Source organism: Erinaceus europaeus, chromosome 12, assembly GCF_950295315.1.
Source record: "Erinaceus europaeus chromosome 12, mEriEur2.1, whole genome shotgun sequence".
Lineage (NCBI taxonomy): Eukaryota > Metazoa > Chordata > Mammalia > Eulipotyphla > Erinaceidae > Erinaceus > Erinaceus europaeus.
In genome coordinates, this window is record NC_080173.1 from 70,003,489 (window position 1) to 70,025,648 (window position 22,160).

Here is a 22,160-nt window from a genome sequence, read left to right on the forward strand (position 1 = left end):
GGCTTCCTACCTGCATGGGAGTAGCTTCACAAGAGGTGAAGCAGGTCTGCAGGTGTCTTTCTCTCCCCATCTTCCCCTCCTCTCCATTTCTCTCTGTCCTATCCAACAACGACATCAATAACAACAATAACAACTGCCACAATAAAGTAAGTGCAACAAGAGAATAAATATTAAAAAAAATTTTCTTTCGGGAGTCAGGCGGTAGCACGGTGGGTTAAGCTCATGTGGCACAAAGCACAAGGACCTGCATAAGGAACCCGGTTGGAGCCCCCAGCTCCCCACCTGCAGGGTAGTCACTTCACAGGCGGTAAAGCAGATCTGCAGGTGTCTTTCTCTCCCCCTCTGTCTTCCCCTCCTCTCTCCATTTCTCTCTGTCCTAGCTAACAATGACATCATTAACAACATAATAACTATAGCAACAATAAAAAACAGGGCAACGAAAGGGAAAATAAATAAATATAAAAAAATTTTAAATTTTTTTCTTTCTTTCCTTTTCACTAGAGGACTATTAGCTCTGGCTTATGGTGATGCTGAGAGCTGAACCTAGGACTTTGGAGCCTCAGGCATGAGTTTTTGGTTTTTTTTTACATAATCATTATGCTATCTACCCCCACACTAACAAACAAAATATTTACAAGTGCCTCTGGTAAGTTTTAAATGTTCCAGTAAAAATATATATATATATATAATGGCAGAGCTAGGAGACAGCACTGGCAGCAATGTTCTTTCATGTCTAAAGCACCAGAGGTCCCAGGTTTAATCCTCAGCACCACCATAATCAAGAAATGAGCAGTACCCTAGTCAGAAAGAAGGAAAAGAAAGGAAGAAAGACTAAGAAAGTAAAGAAAGAACAGTTAAATAAAATCTATATGATGGCTTTGGGAGAATATATGCTGCTATAAGTGAGGAAAGAGAAAGAAGTTCTCTTTTTTCCACTTTTTTTTTTTTTAATGAAAGAGAGAAGCTGCCATCTCCTTTACTATGCCACTTCCCAGGTCACATTTACATACATTTTAATGTATATGGATAAACAGGTGAGGTGAAAGTTGCAAACTGGGTCCAGGTGGTGGCACACCTGGTAAAGCGTGCGCGCACACACACACACACACCCACACACACTTCAGTGTGCAGGGATGCAGGTTCAAACCTCTGGTCCCCACCTACAGGGGGAAAGTTTCACAAGTGATGAAGCAGGGCTGCAGGTGTCTCTGTCTATCTTCCTCTCTATCTTCCCCTCTCCTCTCAATTTCTATCCAATAATAAATAAAAATATAAAAAAAAGTTGCAAACTGTCATGTTTCAACTAACTAGTTTCTTATACAATACAAATGTAAGTAAAACTTTTTCAAAACGATTACTAATAGAAAAGAAATAAAATATATTTTATGCAACATGACGGTTATGCAGACTTTTATTCCTAAGGCTCTCAAGTCCCTGGTTCAATCCCCAGCACCACTATAAACCAGAACTGTGCAGTGCTCTGATAAGACAAACAAAAAATTCGTAAGTGATGGTGTATTGCACCATAGCAAAGGACTTTGGGGAAGAGAGTATAAATTGAAACATGGACTGGACATGGTGTATTGCACTAAAGCAAAGGATTTTGGGGAGGGTTGGGAAGGGAGGATAGGAAGAAAACCTTGGGGACCTATTTGATAGTGAAATTATACGCACATGTCAATGATTGCACTGTAAAGCATTAGCCCCCCCACAATAAATTTTTTTTTAAATTTATAAATGCCTCTGCTCAGACAGATTATAAATACTTAAACACATTTTAGTAATTCAAAGTATATTCTCTGGTAGTACATAGGTGATAAAACTAAATTTTGAAATGGAATAATCTATGACTTTTAAAATATTAACACTTACAGGTATAGGATGGTCACCATGGAGGTGTCCCAGTGGGTAAAACATTAGACTCTCCAATATGGGGTCTTGAGTTTGATCTCTAGTATCACATATACTAGAGTGATGCTGATCCTCCCTCTATTGATAAATGAAGCAAACTTAAAAGCAGTTAAGCCGGGAGCTGGGCGGTGGCGTAGCAGTTTAAACGCACAAGGTGGAAAGCGCATGGACCGGCATCAGGATCCCAGTTCAAGCCCACGGCTCCCCACTGCAGAGGAGTTGCTTCACAAGCGGTGAAGCAGGTCTGTAGGCGTCTATCTTTCTCTCCCCCTCCTCTCTCCATTTCTCTCTGTCCTATCCAACAACGAAGACAGGCAACAATAACTACAACAATGACAATAAACAAAGGCAACAAAAGGGAAAAAATAGTTTTTTTTTTTAAAAAAAACCAGTTAAGCTGAACATCTCCAATGATTCTTGTTTTACCTAAACAAATGACACAGTTCATTTAAAAAATTTTTTTTATTTTAATTTTTATTTATTTATTTTTTAATACAGAAATAAATCAATATGAGAATTGAACCAGATTCAAGACTGAAATGATGCAAGCCTTCATGAAGATCTCAAAACCAGATTTCTTACCTCAACCTAAGGAAAGAAAAGAAAAAGTATTAGTAATTCAAAAGATCAGTAAATAGCTCATACATAATACAACCAGTATCTATCAGGCTAGAAAATACCAGTGTGGAAAAACCAAAATCAGATTCAGCTCAGAGAGAAGATTAAAGGATCATACCCTGGTCAAAGCCAACAACTCTGCAGCAATGGCAATACCAGGTCAGACTATACTTCACTCATCATCGCATCATTGTATTTCAACTTTTTGTATTATCCAAGAGCAAGTCAACAACCTATTTTCTTTTTCTTTTTTAAAAAGAATTTATTTATTTATTTATTTATGAGAAAGATAGGAGCGAGAAAGAACCAAACATCACTCTGGTACATGTGCTACCAGGGATTGAACTGGGGACTTCATGCTTGAGAATCCAATGCTTTATCCACTATGCCACCTCCAGGACCACAACAAGCTATTTTTAAGCCAAGAAAGGTTGGTTGGGCTTAACTATGAGGGGTGGGGAGGCGGGCAGAGGGGGGATTATAAAGCACTAAATTCTCAGACATAAGGTGCAGACTTAGATCCTCAGCATCAAACATGTCAGTGATTTTCTGGTTCTCCCCTTTTCTCAAATAATTTTATTTCTTTTTATTGTCTTTATTTATTGGATAGAGACAGTCAGAAATTGAGAGGGTAGAGGGAGACAGAGAGGGAAAGAGTGACACCTGCAGCCCTGCTTCACCACTTGCAAAGCTTTTCCCCTGCATGTGGGGACCAGGGACTTGAACCTGAGTCCTTGCGCATTGTAACATGTGTGCTCAACGAGGTGCGCCATCTGGCCCCTCAATCATTTTCTTTCTTTCTTTTTTTCAGTGGCCTGGGAGGTGGTGCTGTAGATAAAATGACAGGTTCTCAAGTAAGTCCTAGGTTCAATCCCCAGCAACATATGTGAAGGCTAGTTCTCCTTCTGTCTCTCATTAATAATTCAATCACCTTTCTAAAAGATTTATTTCATATAAGATAGAATTTCACATCAGAGAGAGAAAAGATGAAATATCACTCTGGTACATGCAGTTCTGGGGAATGAACTGGGAGCCTCAGACATGGAAGTCCTGTACTCTACCAGTGCAGCCATTTCCCCAGCTATCAAAGATTTGTAATAAATATTTTATGTTTCACTATGCTCTGCTAAGCAAAACTCTACAGAAATTCAAACTTAAGCATTTATAGTTCCAACAATATTAAGACAAACATTTATTTATAAGCTGGTGGTGGTGCACATGGTTGAGCACACATATTACCACATGCAAGGACCCAGGTTCAAGCCCCTGGTCCCCATTTGCAATAGGAAGGCTTTACAAATGGTGATGCAGAGCTACAGGTGTCTCTCTTTCCTTTTATACCTCCCTCTCTCCTCTCAGTTTCTCTCTGTCCTATCAAAATAAAAGAAGGGGACAGGGGAGGCTGCTGAGAGCAGTGGATTCACTGTGCAGGCACAGAGATCCTATGATAGCCCTGGTGGTAAATATATAAATGGAAGCAGGGAATGGGGCACATCATCACATTCTATGCTGGAGATCCGGGTCTTAGCCTGAGAATCTAATCATTGTGCACCTCCAGGGCCACCAAACAAGATTTTTAAATAAGCCCAAACATACGCATGGTAAAAGCTCAGAGATATCTATGAAGTGATTTATAGATACATTTTAAGACAAAAGATTTAGAAAAGACGTTCTTTTAAAATCCCTTATATAGCGAATCCAGCCCATTTATTATGTAATTATATTTATTGCTGCCAAAAGATAAACGAATAATCTTAAGCTTTTCCTCCAGTATCTCCTTTTAAGTGTCCAAGATCCATGTGGCCTGGAGATGGCACAGTGGATAAAAATGCTGAACTTGGGAGTCAGGCGGTGGCAAAGCAGGTTAAGTGCACATGGTGCAAAGCGCAAGGACCTGTGTAAGGATCCTGGTTTGAGCCCCAGGATCCCTACCTGCAGGGGAGTCACTTCACAAGTGGTGAAGCAGGTCTGTAGGTATCTATCTTTCTCTCCCATTCTCTGTCTTCCCCTCCTCTCTCTATTTCTCTCCCACTCCCCACCTGCAGGGGGATCACTTCACAAGCAGTGAAGCAGGTCTGCAGGTGTCTATCTTTCTCTCCCCATCTTCCAGTCCTCTCTCATTTTCTTCTGTCTTATCCAACAACAACATCAGCAACAACAACAACAACAATGGCAACAAAAGGGAAAAAAAATTGGCCTCCAGGAGCAGTGGATTCATAGTGCAGGCACTGAGGCCCAGCAATAACCCTAGAGGCAAAAAAAAAAAAAAAAGAAAGAAAGAAAGAAAGAAAGAAAAAAAGTGGGAGCAGGATCTTGAACTTGGGCCCATACTGAAACAATAAATGGGTGCAGGGACTGGATGGTTGTGCGACTAGTAAAGTATAACAACTTACCCATCTTGAGGGCTGGGTTCAAGCCCAGGTACCCACCTGCAGGGGGGAAATTTCATGAGTGAGCATGAAGTGGTGTTGCAGGTGTGTCTTTTTCTCTCCTTTTCTCACCCTATTTCTGTCACTATAGTAAAAAAATAATAAATAACTAATGTAAAGAAGAATAACGGGTGGGGGAGATAGCACAGTGGTTATGCAAACAGACTCTGATGTCTGAGGCTCCAAAGTCCCAGGTTCAATCTCCCACACCACCATAAGCCAGAGCTGAGCAGTACTCTGGTATTTCTCTCTCTCTCTCTGCATCTCAAAAATAAAATAAATAAAATTTTTTTTAAAAAAAGATTATTTTTATCGCACCAAAGTAAAAGACTCTGGAGAATACAGGTCCATGAAGGATGATAGAGGACCTAGTGGGTGTTATATTGTTATATGGGAAACTGGGGAATGTTATGCATATGCAAACTATTGTACTTACTGTTGAATGTTAAACATTAATTCCCCAATAAAGAAATAATTAAAAAAAGATTATTTAACAAATAATTGGATGCTGGGCTAGCAAGATAGTGATAGAACTATCACTTGAATATCACACTTGGTCACACAGACACACCATCCAAGTTCCAGCCCAACTTCTATCACACTAACGGAAACTCTGGGGACTACAGAGACAGCATAATGGTTAAGCAAAAGACTTTCACACTTAAGGCTCTGAGCTACCAGGTTCAATCCCCAGCACCACCATAAACCAGAGCTGAGCAGTTCTCTGGTGTCTTTATCTTTTCCCTATATTTAGCCTCATTTTATATATATATATTAAGGTTATGTTTGTTGTTGTTTTTCTCTCTGTCTCTTCTGTCTGTCCTCCTTTTCTGAAAAAGTTGGCCTGGAGTAGTGGAGCCCCAATGATGACCAAAAGGAAGTAGGCGTGGGGAATCTGATTAAGTCATCAGTTCAAAGCATTCAGTGGTTTCTAGTAGTCAAGAAATAAGGTCTAAACTATTTTGCTTTGCATTCAAAATGTTTCAAAAAAGATCCAAATTTATCTTTAACACCACATCCCTAAGACCATCTTATTCACTAATCAACTCAAACTATTACTTCTTCCTCAAATCTGCTACAGTTTCTTTGTGCCTTCCCTCTTTATAATGTCCTTCCCTACTACAGAAAAAAACCCTCACTCAATCAGGTTTAACCCTTGGCTTGATTACATGCACAGCTCCATCGTTCCTGGCGACCATCCCCCAACCCAATTTCTTTTGATTGAGGTTAGATAAGAGATAGAAAGAACAAGATTCAGAGAGACACCTGCAGCTCTGCTCCAGCATTTGTGAACACCCCCATGACCACCAATTGGAGACTGAGGGCTTGAACCCAGTCCTTGTACTAGTAATATGTGCATTCTACCAGGTGAGCATCACTAGTCCCAGAAACCCTTTCTTTTTTTTTAATTTTTTTTTATATTTTATTTTATTTTATTTATTTATTCCCTTTTGTTGCCCTTGTTGTTTTATTGTTGTAGTTATTATTGATGTCGTTGTTGTTGGATAGGACAGAGAGAAATGGAGAGAGGAGGGGAAGACAGAGAGGGGGAGAGAAAGACAGACACCTGCAGACCTGCTTCACCGCCTGTGAAGGGACCTGCCTGCAGGTGGGGAGCTGGGGGCTTGAACTGGGATCCTGATGCCGGTCCTTGAGCTTAGCGCCACCTGCACTTAACCCGTTGTGCTACAGCCCGACTCCCCCCAGAAACCCTTTCTATACTTCATACCCTATCTCTGTCCTCGTGGCTCTTTTACATGACCCTTTCTCCAACTATCCAATAAAAAGCATTATCCTTCCCATGAATTATGGAAATACATTAGCATCTACTTGACTTTATATCTAAAGATTCAGACATTCAAACCTAGAATTTAAGGTCTTTTAAAAAAACTTTATCTTTATTTATTGTATAGAGACAGCCAGAAATCAAGAGGGAAGGGCGTGATAGAGAGGGAGAGAGACAAAGAAACACCTGCAGCCCTGCTTTGCCACTTGCAAAGCTTTCCCCCTGCAGGTGGGGACCAGGGGCTTGAACCTGGGTCCTTAAGCACTGTAATGTGAGCGCTTAACCAGGTATGCCATCACCTGGCCACAAATTTAAAGTCTTTAAATCCCTGGCTACAGATCAGCTTCATTTTCAGCCCCTGGGCCAAACCCCAATCTCCCTCTGCCTCACCTGTGTTCCAGCCATACAGAACAAACACATTTTTCTATTTATCTTCCTCAGCACACATTGCTCCTCCAGGAGCGCCTTTCCCACTGAAGAATGTCTAATTACATTTTTTTAAACTTTACTCATATGCCACTTTGTTAAATGGTTCCTAAACCTCAGTCACCCTCTCCTCTAATCCCCATAGCATTATTCCTACTAAAGCATGATCAACCTTCCAATTCACCCTCCACTCCAGATCTCTCCTAATAAGCCTCATTAATCACACTGAAGTCCTATAGAACCAGAAGTGTTTCACTGACCTTTGCACTCAGGTTAGTGCCTAATACCTATAACAAAGCTCTGTAAATGAGCCTTTGTTCCTGTATTTGTTTTGGTACCATTTCACCACTCCATCTGAACTGTTTTTCGTTTTTTCCCTTTCAAATTCAGTTAGAGCGGCTGGGGGGGGGGGGAGGGGGAAACTCAAATTGTAGAGCATCAGACTTTCATGCCTAAGGTTCCCAGTGAGATCACCATCACTGCACACACCTGAGTGGTGCTCTGGCTTCTCTCTCTGTCTCTCCTTTTCTCTCTGCCTCATGTGAAACACACCCTTCGTCCCCATATACAATAAATAAAATACATCTTACAAAAACTGAAAACGTATATTTTAAACATTCAAATAGACAGTAAGAAAGAAAGGTAGACAGCACAGCAGCACTTCACAGCTTGTCAAATTTCCCCCTGGTGCTGTGCACGATGCTCCCATGTGGGGTGGGGACCCGAATCCCGGCCCTCCTGCACGGTAAAATATGCACTCTGTAGGGCCAACTATCTGTCGATTCCCTAAACTAGCATTCAATTCGGCCAGTGAGTGATTATCTCTATTAAGCTCTAAACTTCTAGATGATAAAAGCACCAACATTTATGAGACTGACTTACCTCCAATGTTTGATTAAGGTCCGATCATGCCTTAACACCTCTAAACCTTCCTTCCCTAGCTTCTACTTCGTGGCGATCACCAAGGCACCCTGCGTAGGAGACAGTACCTACACACAGTAGATCCTTTAAAATACTAAGTTCTAAACCCCCAGCAACTTCTGGAAAAAGGTGAGAAAAGCCATTTTTGGTGGGAAACCGAGGAAGGCCGGAGCCAGAATTCAAGCTAAAGACTAAGGCAGAAGTCCGAAGCCTGCTTCCTGAATTCCTAATACACCACCCTTTAGACTGGTAGTAAGTCTGCCGGGAGACCCGAGAAGCGTGGCGGAAGACCGCGTCCCGGGCTCCAGCAATATCCGCTCTTGCAGCTTTCAACCCGCCTACAGCTCAGTCTCTCAGAAATCCCACCGCCCAATGCGGTCTAGGCCCAATAGCCAATCACGTGGACGCTAGGTGTCACGTGATCTGAGTCGAGGGCGGGGGGTGGTGGTGGTGACTAGAGCAACCAATGAAAAAGCGATGTTGTACATCAGGGGTGGAGCGAGTGTGATGGAGGAAGCCCACTTTCCATCATTTTGCTTGCTGGCAGCTTACTCACAGGCTAGTACCGTTGCAAGCCCTAAGCTGTAGACTGCCTTTGATTCCACTTGGTCCCCAGAAGGACTACTCTTACTCAGACTGGGTTTCACGGCTTCAAAAACTGAGGGATGGCATCTGAAGAAGAGTCAATATTACAAAGAACTACCAATTTAGATAGCTTTTATTGCTGTTGATCAAGTGTGTCTCTACTCCAGAGCACTCGCTGACTGGCTACGCGCTTCACTCCTAAAAACAAACAGAAAAACCAAGGGATGCCAGAAGGAAAGTACAGCTAAATAGCAAACAAGTGCAAAAGAGAGCTGGAAAAGCTTTCTGGGAAAGGTGGCATTTGATCCTCTTTCTGAAAACTGGGTAGAATCTAAGATTGGGAAATTCAGAGAGAATGAGTAATTTAAATGAGAAGATGAAGAAAAATGAGTAAGGGAGTCGGGCAGTAGCGCAGCGGGTTAAGCGCACGTGGCGCAAAGAGCAGGGACCTGTTCGAGCCCCCGGCTCCCCACCTGCAGGGAAGTCGCTTCACAAGTGGTGAAGCGGTCTGCAGGTGTCTGTCTTTCTCTCCCCCTCTCTGTCTTTCCCTACTTTCTCCATTTCTCTCTGCCCTATCCAACAACTACGACATCAATAACAACAATAATAACTACAACAATAAACAACAAGGGCAACAAAAGGAAATAAATAAATATTAAAAAAAGAAAAATGAATAAATTCCTTGTATAAAAACACTGGGGGGAGTCAGGCGGTAGCGCAGCGGGTTAAGCGCAAATGGCACAAAACGCAAGCACCCCTGGCTCCTGACATGCAGAGGAATCGCTTCATAGGTTCATAGGCGGTGAAGCAGGTCTGCCAGGTGTCTTTCTCTCTCCCTCTCTATCTTCCCCTCCTCTCTCCATTTCTCTCTGTCCCATCCAACAACAATGACAACAATAATAACTACAACAATAAAACAACAAGGGCAACAAAAGGGAATAAATAAATTTTTTTTATTATTTAAGAAAGGATTAATTAACAAAACCATAGGGTAGGAGGGGTACAACTCCACACAATTCCCACCGCCCAATCTCCATATCCCACCCCCTCCCCCTTTTTAATTTTATTTTTTATTTTATTTTATTTTTTTTTAAATAAATATTTTTTAAAAACACTGGGGATGGGGTGGAGGGTTGGCGGTAGCACACCGAGTTAAGCGCACTGTGTAAGAAGCACAGGACTGGTGCAAGAATCCCGGTTCTAGCCACTCCCCACCCCCTGCTCCCCACCTGCGGGGTGGGGGGGGAGGAGGGATCCGCTCACAAGTGATGAAGCAGGTCTACAGATGACTACCTTTCTCTCCCCCTTATCTTCCCCTCCTCTCTCAATTTCTCTCTGTCCTATCTAACAACAGCAGCGGCAAGAACAATAACAAGCCACAGAAACAACAACAAAAGTGTTTAAAAAAGAAAAACATTGAGGGAACTTAATGTAGATGTCCTCTAGCATCCAAAAACAAAACGCCCAAAATATCTGGAGAACAATCCAGACAGCCTGGAGGCTTGTATAGTTTTATCAAACATCCTATGAGTGATGCTGTAGGGAAAAAAGTGTACTCTCAAGCATGAGGCCCCAAATTCCATCTGTGACATCACATGTGATTCTCTGGTTCTCTCTCTCCCCCTCATTAATAAATACTATTTTTAAAACCGTACTTTAGGAAAGTCAAATAGGCTATTATAAGTTTTTGCAGTCTTGTTGCCAGGGATCTAACACAAGGTCTTATACATACAGAGTATGAAACTTGTTATGCAGACAGAGGTAGTCTGTTGGGGAAGCTATTGCAAATGATTGCAATAGTCCAGGTGAAAACTATTAAGAGCTTAAATTAGTACAGTCGCAGTAGTAATGGTGAATGGGGGAATGTGAAGGGTGTGAGATAGGGATGGATACAAATACATGAAGAAATAAATAGGACGAGGGGACTGGGCGATAGAGCAAAGGTTAAGCGCACATGGCACAGAGCGCAAGAACTCGCACAAGGATCCGGGTTCCAGTCTCCAGCTCCCCATCAGCGAGGGGGGGGTTAGGGGGCGGTCGCTTCATGGGGGGTGAAGCAGGTCTGCAGGCGTCCATCTTTCTCTCCCCTCTGTGTCTTCTCCTCTTCTCTCGATTTCTCTCTGTCTTATCCAAAACAGCAATGGCAACAATAACTACAAGTGCAACAAAAATGGGAAAAATGGCCTCCAGGAGCAATGGATTCCTAGTCCAGGCACCGAGCCCCAGCGATAACCCTGGAGGCAAAAAAAAAAAAAAAAAAAAGGAAGAATGGAGAAAAATGTAAGAGACTTTTGTGTCGGACCTACTAAGGACCACCGTTGATCTTTGAGGCGAAGTTAGACAATGAAGAGATTGTTGTGGTCCGGAAGGTGGCACAGTGGATAAAGCACGGGACTCTCAAACCTGAGGGCCTGAGTTTAATCCCCAGCAGCACATGTACCAGAGTGATATCTGGTTCTGTTTTTCTCCTCCTATCTTTCTCATGAATAAATAAATGAAATATATAAAAAAAGAGATTGTACCCCTGTAAGTGTTGTTTCCACGGCCTGGTCACCCCATCCCCTTTGGTTTTTATTTCCAGTTTTCAATCTGGTGCATTCATGCTTTCGAGTTCTAGCTTTCCAGACTGACACTAGAGTGTAGTGACCATGTATATGGATTATAATGCAAACACTGTCAATTCTCTGTCCCTCAGTTCCCCAACCTATTAAGAGAGTATAACAGCACTCACCTCATAACGCAGTTATAGGAAGTGTATGAAATCAATGCACACTACATAGAGTGCTCAATGGATATTATTTATGTAGTGTACTGCAATGAGATGTTGCTTAATAACTATTTTCCCAGGTCTGGGTGGTGGCACACCTGGTTGAGTGCACAAAGACCCAGGTTCAAGCTCCTTTTCCCCACCTGCTTCATGAACAGTGAAGCAATGCTGTATTCTATCTCCCTCTCTCTCTTTTTTAATAGAGAATACTTTTTATAATTTTTAATCTTTATTTGCTTATTGGGTAGAGACAGCCAGAAATTGAGATGAGGAAGGAGATAGAGAGGGAGAGAGACAGAGAGACAACTGCAGCACTGCTTCACCGCTCATTCAGCTTTTCCCATGTAGGTGGGGGCAAGGGACTCGAACCCAGGTCCTTGCACACTGTAACTTGTGCTCAATCAGGTGTTCCACCACCCAGCCCCTCTATCACCCTCTCTATTTTCCCATTCCCTCTCAATTTCTCTTTGTCTCTATCCAAAACAAACAAAGAAAAATATTTAAATATCTATTTCCCTGTCAAGACTGTGAGTATGACATGTCTCATTCTGGCTAACAGTAAAGCTGCATGGCAGAAAGATGGTAAATAAATGGCTTTGGGATCAGATAGCTGGGAGTACAAATTGCAGCTCTGCTACTTACTACATATGTAACCTTGAACTTTACTTCCTCGAACTAAGTTTCTTCATTTACATCTTATCAATTCAATGTACATCTTATCAGTTGTTGTGATGACAACTGGAGATCATCAAAGTTGTACATATAACACAAAGAAGACATTCACAAAATTGCAATTTTTATTTTAATATGTAGCACTAAAGCATAACACCACATCTGGATAAAACTAAGTGCTTAACAATTGCTTATAAAATGAAAAGCTGGTGGAGGCTGGGCAGTGCTACATTAGGTTAAACTAACAGAGTGTGAAGTTCAAGGACTGGCTCAAGGATCTTGATTCGAGGCACCCTCTCCCTACCTGCAGGGGTAGGTGGTGAAGCTAGTCTGCAGGTGTCTGTCTCTCCCCCTCTCTATCTTCTCCTCCTCTCTCAATTTCTCTTTTCCATCCAACAACAGAAACAGGAACAATAACAACAAAAATGACCTCCTGAAGTAGTGGATTCGTAGTGTATGCACTGAGCCCCAGCAATAAGTCTGGAGACAAAAAAATAAATAAATGAAATGAAATGAAAAGCTGGCATTATATGATAAGCACTTTATATATATCATCTCATTTTAATTATTATTACTACTAATAATTAAAACACCATTCATTTTAATTATTGTTATTTTATTATTATTATTATCTATTTGTCTCCAGGGTTATCGCTGGGGTTCAATGCCTGCACAATGAATCCACTACTCCTAGTGGCCATTTTTTCCATCTTTGTTATTGTTGTTGTTGGATAGGACAGAGAGAAAGTGAGAGAAGAGGGGAAGATAGAGAGTGAGAGAGAAAGACACCTGCAGACCAGCTTCACAGCTTGTGAAGCAACCTTCCTGCAGGTGGGGAGCCGGGGACTCAAACCAGGATATTTGTGCCAGTCCTTGTGATTCTCACTATGTGTGCTTAACCCTGTGCATTACTGCCCAACCCCCTTATTGTTATTTTAATTTAATTTATTTTTTATTTGATAGAGACAGAGAGAAATTGAGAAGGGAGGATGAGACAGAGAGGGAGAGAGACAGAGAGACACCTGCAGCTCTGCTTTACCACTCGTGAAGCTTGCCCCCTGTAGGTAGGGAACAGGGAGCTTGAACCTGGATACTTGTGCACACTAATGCGTGCACTTAACCAGAGCACCACCGCTTGCTCCCTTCAATTCATTTTAATTATTAAAAAACAATGATACACATTGTAGACCAGTTAGAAAACAAGACAAATTAAAAAAAGACAGAGAAAGAAAGGAAGAAAGAAAGAAAAAAAGGAAGGAAGGGAGGGAGAAAGAAAGATAGAAAACTAGGTGGGTAGGTAGGTAAAGAAATTAAATGAAGGCGCCTGGTGGTAGCACAGAGGGTTAAGTGCACATAGCATGAAGGATTGGCATAAAGATCCTGGTTTGAACCCCGGCTTCCCCACCTGCAGGGGAGGTTGCTTCATGAGTGGTAAAGCAGGTCTGCAGGTGTCTGTCTTTCTCTCTCCCTCTCTCTGTCTTTCCCTCCTTACTGGATTTTTCTCAGTCCTATCCTACAACAACAACAACAACAACAGCAACAAAATAGAAATAATGGCATCCAGGAACAGTGGATTCATAGTGCAGGCCCTGAGCCCCATCGATAACCCTGGAGGCAAGAAAAAAAAAATCATATGTAAACCTTTCACCCAGGGACAGACAGCCCTTGATCATGGGCATTTTTCTTGGTTGGAACTTGGACTAACAAAGAGGAAGAAAGGAAAAAAGGAGACTGAAATAAATAGACTAGAATAGCTGCAGTACAATTTGGAAGGTAATGGAGTAGGTTATTACTGGTCACAATGGATGTGAACAAGCAGCCTAATTGTAAATGAATATAGAACTTTGAAATAAAATTAACTAGGACAGGAAGTATCTTAGTCACTATGGACAGGAAGTATGTGGATGATATATGGAAATGACACTCAGTTTCTTAGAGATAGGAAATTTAGTTTTGACCTCTTGAAAACTTCTGAGTTTCCCTACCGACTACTTCATTCACTCCAAGATATCAGATCCCAGCTTGCTAGTTGGCTCTGTCATGAAATTTTCTTGACTCCTTATCAGCCTTCCTCAGTGGTTAATGTTATGAAGACTAGGGGAACTTGGCAGAGTTCGTGCTCCTCCTGGGCTGATATCAAAGGGCAACAGGGGCTGTGACACAAGGCAAACATTTAGACCAAACCAGATGTGGAACTGAACAGCAAGAAAAAAGAAGCAAGAAAATCAGGTAAAAAGAGATTTTTTTTTTAGGAGTAATTTCTTTTATTTATTTATTTATTTATTTATTTATTTATTTATTCCTTTTGTTGCCCTTGTTGTTTTGTTGTTGTAGTTATTATTGATGTCGTCGTTGTTGGATAGGGCAGAGAGAAATGGAGAGAGGAGGGGAAGACAGAGAGGGGGAGAGCAAGACAGACACCTGCAGACCTGCTTCACCGCCTGTGAAGTGACTCCCCTGCAGGTGGGGAGCCGGGGGCTCGAACCGGGATCCTTCCGCTGGTCCTTGTGCTTAGCGCCACCTGCACTTAACCCGCTGCACTACTGCCCGACTCCCGTAAAAAGAGATTTCAATCTCATCTATTTTATTTTAGGTTCAATTTATATCTAAGCATAAAATAGTTAGGGAAAAGTCTTATAATGGAGAGTGAGAGAGAAATTTTGTGATAAATATAAGGGATGTGCAGCTAGAATCTCAGAAAATATTGTATCCATCATAGTTGCAGTCAGCATCCAAGCAACATCATCAAGTGTTTCAGGTTTTATGTCTAGAGTTTAAAAAGTTTTTATTTAAGTAATTAATTTATTTAAAAAAAGGAGACATTAACAAAACCATAGGATAGGAGGGGTACAATTCCACACAATTGCCACCACCAAAACTCCATATCCCACCCCCTCCCCTGATACCTTTCCTGTTCTCTATCCCTCTGGGAGTATGGACCCAAGATCATTGTGGGTTGCAGAAGGTGGGAGGTCTGACTTCTGTAATAGCTTCCCCACTGAACATGGGCGTCTGACTGGTCCATACTCCCAGTCTGCCTCTCTCTTTCCCTAGAAGGGTGGGTCTCTGAGGAAGCGGAGCTCCAGGACATATTGGTGGGATCATAAGTCCAGGGAAGTCTGGTCGGCATCATGCTGGCATCTGGAACCTGGTGGTGGCTGAGAAGAGAGTTAACATACAAAGCCAAACAAATTGTTGAACATCTAGGTTTGTTTTGTGAGCCCAAGAAGGTAGATTTATTTATTTATTTGTTTGTTTGTTTGTTTTTACCAGAGCACTGCTCAGCTCTGGTTTATGGTGGTGCAGGGGATTGGACCTGGGACTTCAAAGCCTCAGGCATGAGAGTCTCTTGTATAACCATTATGCTATCTACCCCACAATAGATGGAAATTATAGGGAAATAAATTACAGTTGAAAATAAAGATTCTAAAGAAAGAAAGAAAGAAAGAAAGAAAAGGCCAACAAAAGGGAAAATACATTAAAAAAAAGAAAAGATTTGTTTTTTTTTGTTTTTTGTTTTTCCTCCAGGATTATTGCTAGGGCTCAGGTGCCTGCATTACATACGGATTCACTGCTCCTGGAGGCATTTTTTTTTTTTTTTTTACTTTTGTTGCCCTTGTTCATCGTTGTTATTATTATTGTTGTTTTTATTTGCTGTCATTGTTGTTGGATAGGATAGAGAGAAATCAAGAGAGGAAGGGAAGACAGAGAGGGGGAGAGAAAGATAGATACCTGAAGACCTGCTTCACCGCTTGTGAAGCGATCCCCCTGCAGGTAGGGAGCTGGGGGCTTGAACCAGGATCTTCATGCTGGTCCTTGCACTTTGCACTTTGTCTGCTTAACCCACTGCACTACTATTCACCCCCCCTTTTTTTTTTAAAGAAAATACGTATTGGCTATAGAGATAGGATAATGATTACGAAAAAAGACCTTGTTTCCTGAGGCTCCAAAAGTCCCACATTAAAATCTCCAGCACCATCATAAACCATAGTTGAGCAGTCCTCTGGTGAAAAACAAACAAGCAAAAACTAAGAAAACATTTGTTAGTGAGAGATAAACAAAACACCACTTTGGCATATGTGATTCTGGGGATCAAACTCAGAACCTCATACTTGAGAGTCCACACTTTATCCACTGTACCCCCTCCATGATCATAAGGATTCAGGTTCAGTTCTTGTACCCCCATTATAAACCAGAGTTGAATAGTACTTTGGATACATATACATATGTATATATGAATTTGAAGAAAATCTATAATCTTTGGACTTTTATATAGGGACATAGAGATAGAGATAAAGATACAGATACAGCTAGCTAGTTATCTAGCTAGATAGATATAGTAAGAGAGCACAGCACCAAAGCTTCCTTCAACGCAAGGTTTGGGGGCAGGGCATGAACCTGAGTCATATACATGGAAAATAGTTCATTATCCAAGGTAGCTACTTCACTGGACTGTATAATTTTGATTAGTATTGAAACAATTCTTCTTCCTGTTTACTTATTGAAACCCTGTTCTGCTATTTGGTGCACAGAGCAACTGCTGAGATGGAGAGTTTCCAGACTGATACGAAAAAATGTTACCCTGAGATCATAGTAGAAGTGGGGAATGTCACTTTTGGAGAAGAAAACAGGAAGAAGATGGTCAATAACCATGTGAAAATAACTGAGAATTCTAAAATCATCCAAGCTATATGTGCCCTGTTAAATTCTGGAGGGGGCATAATCAAAGCAGAGATCGAGGGTGACACTTACAGTTACCGATGCCATGGCCTGGGACATGATCTTGAAACATCTTTTCAAAAGCTCCTTCCTTCAGGGTCACAAAAATACCTTGACTACATGCAGCAGGGGTGCAATCTCCTGATTTTTGTGAAGTCCTGGAGCCCATATGCTTTCAGTGGCCCCCTAAGGATTTGCAGCTTGCATTCCAATTTGTATCAGAGAGCTGTGACTTCTGCTATCAACTTGAGTGCCAACAGTGCCCTAGAGCTTCTGAGAGAGAAGCAGTTTAGAGCCCAAAGAGGACGATCAAATGAGCTGCAGGTTCAGAAAGTTCTTGACAGTCACATTCAGGAGGAGGATGATATGAGGGTATGTGCCGCTGAACTGTTTAAAAAGGACAGACTCACGTATAAGGAGAAACTCAACTTTACTGAGTCAATGCATGTTGAATTTAAAAGGTTCGCCACCAAAAAGATAGTCCCTCAAATTAAAGAAATGCTGCCTCACTATGTGTCTGCATTTGCCAACACTCATGGGGGTTACCTAATTATTGGAGTGGATGATAAAAGCAAAGAAGTGTTTGGATGTAAAAGAGAAAAAGTGAATCCTGTCTTACTAGAAAAAGAAATAGAGAACTGCATAGAAAAAATGCCTACATTTCACTTTTGCCATGAGAAGCCAAAGGTGAACTTCACCACCAAAATCTTGAATGTGTACCAAGACGATGTCCTGTATGGCTATGTCTGCATGATTCAAGTGGAGTCCTTTTGCTGTTTAGTCTTCTCAGAGGACCCAGACTCCTGGATCATAAAGAATAATTCTGTCAGAAAGCTGACAGCTGAGCAGTGGGTGACCATGATGCTGGATACTCAGCCAGGTAAAGAGAAGGCAATATCATTATCCAGCAGGGAGGAACACTTTCTGTGCTATCTGTGTATATTTTGGCCAGATGATTTAGATAAAGAATAGAAAGTGAGGAGCTGGGGGAAATAGCATAATAGTTTATGCAACAATCCTTTATGCCTGAGGCACCAAAGGGCACCAGTACCACCATACTCCAGAGATTAATGCTGCTTTGGTGGTTAAAAAAAAAAAAAGAGTAGAAAGCCATTTATGCTTGCAAATACTCTCCCAATACACATTATACATTATCCCCCTAATATATATTATACATACAAACACACATATTTAAATCATACCTTACAATTTTTATGGCCTAGGAGGTAATACAGTGGAACTCTGAAGCATGAGCTTCTGAGTTCGATCTGCTACATAATACATGCCAGAGTGATGTTCTGGTTCCCTTGCTAACTCTCCTTTTTTTTTTCCCTCTCATTAATAAATAAATACATCTTAAAAAAGAAGAAGAAGAGGGGGTGCCAGGTGGTGGCACACCTGGTTAAGCGCACACATTACATTCCACAGGGACCCAGGTTTAAGCCCCTGGTCCCCACCTGCAGGGGGGGAATCTTCACAAGTGGTGAAGTAGGGCTGCAGGTGTCTCTCTGTCTCTCTCCCTCTCTATCTTGCCCTCTCCTCTCTATTTCTGACTGTTCCTAACAATAAATAAAGATCACACAACAAAAATATTTAAAATATTTATTTTATTTACTTCATATGAGACAGTTTCACAGAAGGAAGGAAGAGAGAAGTCAGAGCACTATTCTAACACATGATTCCAGGGAATTGGACTAGGAAACTCACACATGCAAGTCTTGCCTCAGGCATGCTGTGGGGTGATTGTGAAAACATGGTAAGAGCATAGGGGAACTCCCATCATAAAGATGGAGGTCTGAAAAGATACCCCACCTGTCAGCCTCTCCCTTTCAGGGGTCGAGCATGGAGGGAAAAGCTTTCCTGACTCAGTTTCCTTTTATCAGTCTCTCAAGCATCACAAAAACCTATACCCCCTAACACCTAACTAATGCCCTTGTTACAAAACAAATGGTTGCCTGCTTAAAGTTCACTATAAGTTCACCATCTTTGATCACATACAAACTATTCTTCATCATCCTACCCTGTTAGTAGAATAATAGTAAGGCCCACTCTCCATTTCCTCATTCCTTGATCTCATATACTCCATATATCAATATTCTGCCTTGACCAAAAGGCTTTTCTCTGTCTGCCTCTCCCTTGCTGGTATAATTAACATGTTTTTCTAAATACCTTCAGCTAATTGACTCTCTTACTCAATAGCCACTAATCATTCCTGAACTCTCCTCTACCTCTATCAGTTCTCTTCATTTCTTAGATCCTTCACCATGAGGGTTCTGACCTTTAAAACCCACCATTGTTGTCACATGTGAAAAATGTCCTTTGTTCCCTTCTGCTATTTAAACCCTGCCTTCTATACAATATATGCATTGTTTGCAGCTAAATGGTCCCCATGTCTTTTCCTATTGTTAGCCACTGGAGTTAACATGAGAAGCCGGTTTGACTTACCTCTGTTGTGAGTCCACCCATGCGACTACCAGCAGCATGCAAGTTCTGGGCTCCATTAGCTGAGTCATTCCTTTGGCTTCAGTTTCTCCCATCCAAGTACTAATCAGGTCCAGTCCTGCTTAGCTTCTGAGATCAGATGAGATCGGGCATGTTCAGGGTTGTATGGCTGTAGATGGCTGTGTTTTCTAATATTTTTCTTTTCAAAGACTCAAGAGGATGAACTAGGGTGGGAGTTAGCATAATGGCTATGAAAAAAGATTCTCAGGCTTGATGTTCCAAGGTCCCAGATTCAATCTTCAGCAACACCATAAGCCGAGGCTGACCAGTGCTCAGGTAAAAAACAAACAAATGCAAGATAAAAATTAACTGGTGATTTCACTCATGAACTAAAATTTCCCTTTCATCAGGACTACAAGTTGGTAATCCTTGTTAAAAATCTTCATCAATAGTCTTATGCTTCAGGTGATATTTTAGAGAAACATTGTTATGAATAACTCCCCACTATTTTTTATTTTCCTTTTTGTTCCCTCCAGGGTTATTGCTGGGGTTCGGCTCCAGCACTATGAATCTGCTGCTTCTGGCAGCCATTTTCCCCATTTTTCACTGGATGGGACAGAGAGAAATTGAGAGGGGAGGGGAAGATAGAGGGGGAAAGAGGAAGAGAGACATGTGCAGACCTGTTTCACAGCTTATGAAGTGACTTCCCCTGCAGGTGGGAAGCCGAGCACTTGAACCAGGATCCTTATACTTTTTTTGTGTGCTTAACCTGGTGTGCCACCGCCCAACCCTCCTATTTTCCTTTTTTCATATTTATTTAATTAAATGAAAGAGAGATATAAAGATAAAGAAAGAAGGAGAGAGACAGAGAGAACAGAGCATTGTTCAGTCTGGCTTATGGAGCTGCTAAAGATTGAACCTGGGTTATTAGAGCTTCAGGCAGGAAAGTCTTTTGTAGAACCACTATGAATTTCCCCAACCCTTCACATTTTTTTTTAAAAACCATTAGAACAATACCTTTTAATTTATTTTTAAAATTTTTTAAAAAAATATTTATTTATTTATTGGATAGAGATAGCCAGAAATCAAGAGGGAAGGAGGTGATAGAGAAGGAGAGAGACAGAGAGACACCTGCAGTACTGCTTCACCACTTGCAAAGCTTTCCCCCTGCAGGTGGGGACAGGGGCTTGAACCTGGGTCCTTGCACATTATAACATGTGTGCTCAACCAGGTGTGCCAGCACCTGGCCCCCCTTCACATTTTTTTCCAAGGGGTGTGTGTTGACAACCTAGAATCATTTTTTTAAAGATTTTATTTATTGATTCATGAGAAATGATAGGAGAGAGAGAGAAAGAACCAGACATACTCTGGTACATGTGCTGCTGGGGATTGAACCTAGGACCTCACGCTTGAGAATCCAATGCTTTATCCACTGCGCCACCTCCTGGACCACTTGAATCATTTTAATAACATTTAGAGCTACTACTTTAAGTCATCAGGCTTAGTGCACCACCATGTATGGAAAAAACTGTAGTAGATATTTCAGGTGGTGGTGTTGTTGGCTCCCAGTGTTTTTACTTCCCTTACAGTTTTGGTCAGAATCAGCCCTGGTGATTTCTAATCAATCAATAAGGGTCATACAGGGTTAAACAAAATTTATCACTTTGCCTCCATGGTCAATATGCTCCAAGTCTGATAAAAGAAATCTGGAGCAAATGTTGAGTAATTGTACTGGGTCATTTCTTTTCTCTTACTCTAAATCTGAGAGAGAGAGAGAGAGAGAAGAAACATCCAAATTAGACATCCTGTCACTTTTCATTTTATCTAGATCTTAGAAGGGGTTTAGACAACTATAACAACAATGGTTTGGAAGACGGTGAGTAGGCAGAGTGCTGGACTTGCAAGCATGAGGTCTTGCATTGTTAAGTATCTTGGATATCTTGAGATAAATCCCACAGTGACTTAGAAGATGCGTGGCTTGCAGGAGTCCCAAGATTTCCATTCTTCACATATGTGAAATGTTTGCAGCACAGAAAGTACTTCATAGCCCTTGGCAAGGCCAAGATGCTCATTGCTTATCTCCAATTTGAAGAGCAATACACATATTCTTTGACTTTATCTCTTTTTCTAAAACAATGTTACATGTATTTGTTTAGCTCATTTGAGTTTGATTACAGATAACAACTTTCACCTCATGTCACCTACTTCAACTGCACTAAGAAGCCCATCACATCCCATAAAAGTTCTGGAGTTTAAGAGGACTCTTCAACAATGTTTGTTTCCAGGTATTTCTTCTTGATTTATGCTGAGGTAAATGTTTCTGAAATTACATCAGCGAGAATTGAAAGCAGTTTTTTCAGGTTTTTGTCCCTAGATTAAGGTTAAAGTATATCTTAGAAGATAGTATTAAAATAACACAATAAAATAATAATAACTAAAATAACTAATAGTACTAAAATAACACATGTAACTGACTCTTGTTTGCCAGTCATGAGATCCACACTATAGTCTGTGTGTTTTGTGACTCCCAGTCACATAGGACTTGTGGTCTCCAAATTTGAGACAATTTAGGAATTCTCCTAAATCCCTTAGGTCTCTACCATGAGAGAACATACTTTCATTCTTTCTTTTTTCTAAGTAATTAAAAATTTTTTAACATTTATTTATTTATTTATTCCCTTTTGTTGCCCTTGTTGTTTTATTGTTGTAGTTATTGTTGTCGTAGTTGTTGGATAGGACAGAGAGAAATGGAGAGAGGAGGGGAAGACAAAGAGGGGGAGAGAAAGATAGACACCTGCAGACTTGCTTCACCGCCTGTGAAGCGACTCCTCTGCAGATGGGGAGCCAAGGGCTCGAACCAAGATCCTTATGCTGGTCCTTGCAC

The 22,160-nt window shown here is 41.3% G+C and overlaps 1 protein-coding gene and 1 non-coding gene across 2 annotated transcripts; one reads left to right on the forward strand and one right to left on the reverse strand.

Annotated features, from left to right (window-relative positions):
* Positions 1–2,617: 2,617 nt before the first annotated feature.
* LOC132542307 (Z30 small nucleolar RNA) lies at positions 2,618–2,717 on the reverse strand. The gene has a single exon (XR_009553397.1). It is a non-coding gene; the product is annotated as a Z30 small nucleolar RNA (small nucleolar RNA).
* Positions 2,718–16,873: 14,156 nt separating this feature from the next.
* SLFN14 (protein) lies at positions 16,874–17,924 on the forward strand. The gene has a single exon (XM_007516945.2). The coding sequence runs from the start codon at positions 16,955–16,957 to the stop codon at positions 17,804–17,806; it is 852 nt and encodes a 283-aa protein (XP_007517007.2). The 5' UTR covers positions 16,874–16,954; the 3' UTR covers positions 17,807–17,924.
* The last annotated feature ends 4,236 nt before the right edge of the window (positions 17,925–22,160 follow it).

Coding starts and splice junctions, on each gene's coding strand:
- SLFN14 (XM_007516945.2), top strand. CDS start 16,955: ATGCAGCAGGGGTGCAATCTCCTGATTTTTGTGAAGTCCTGGAGCCCA.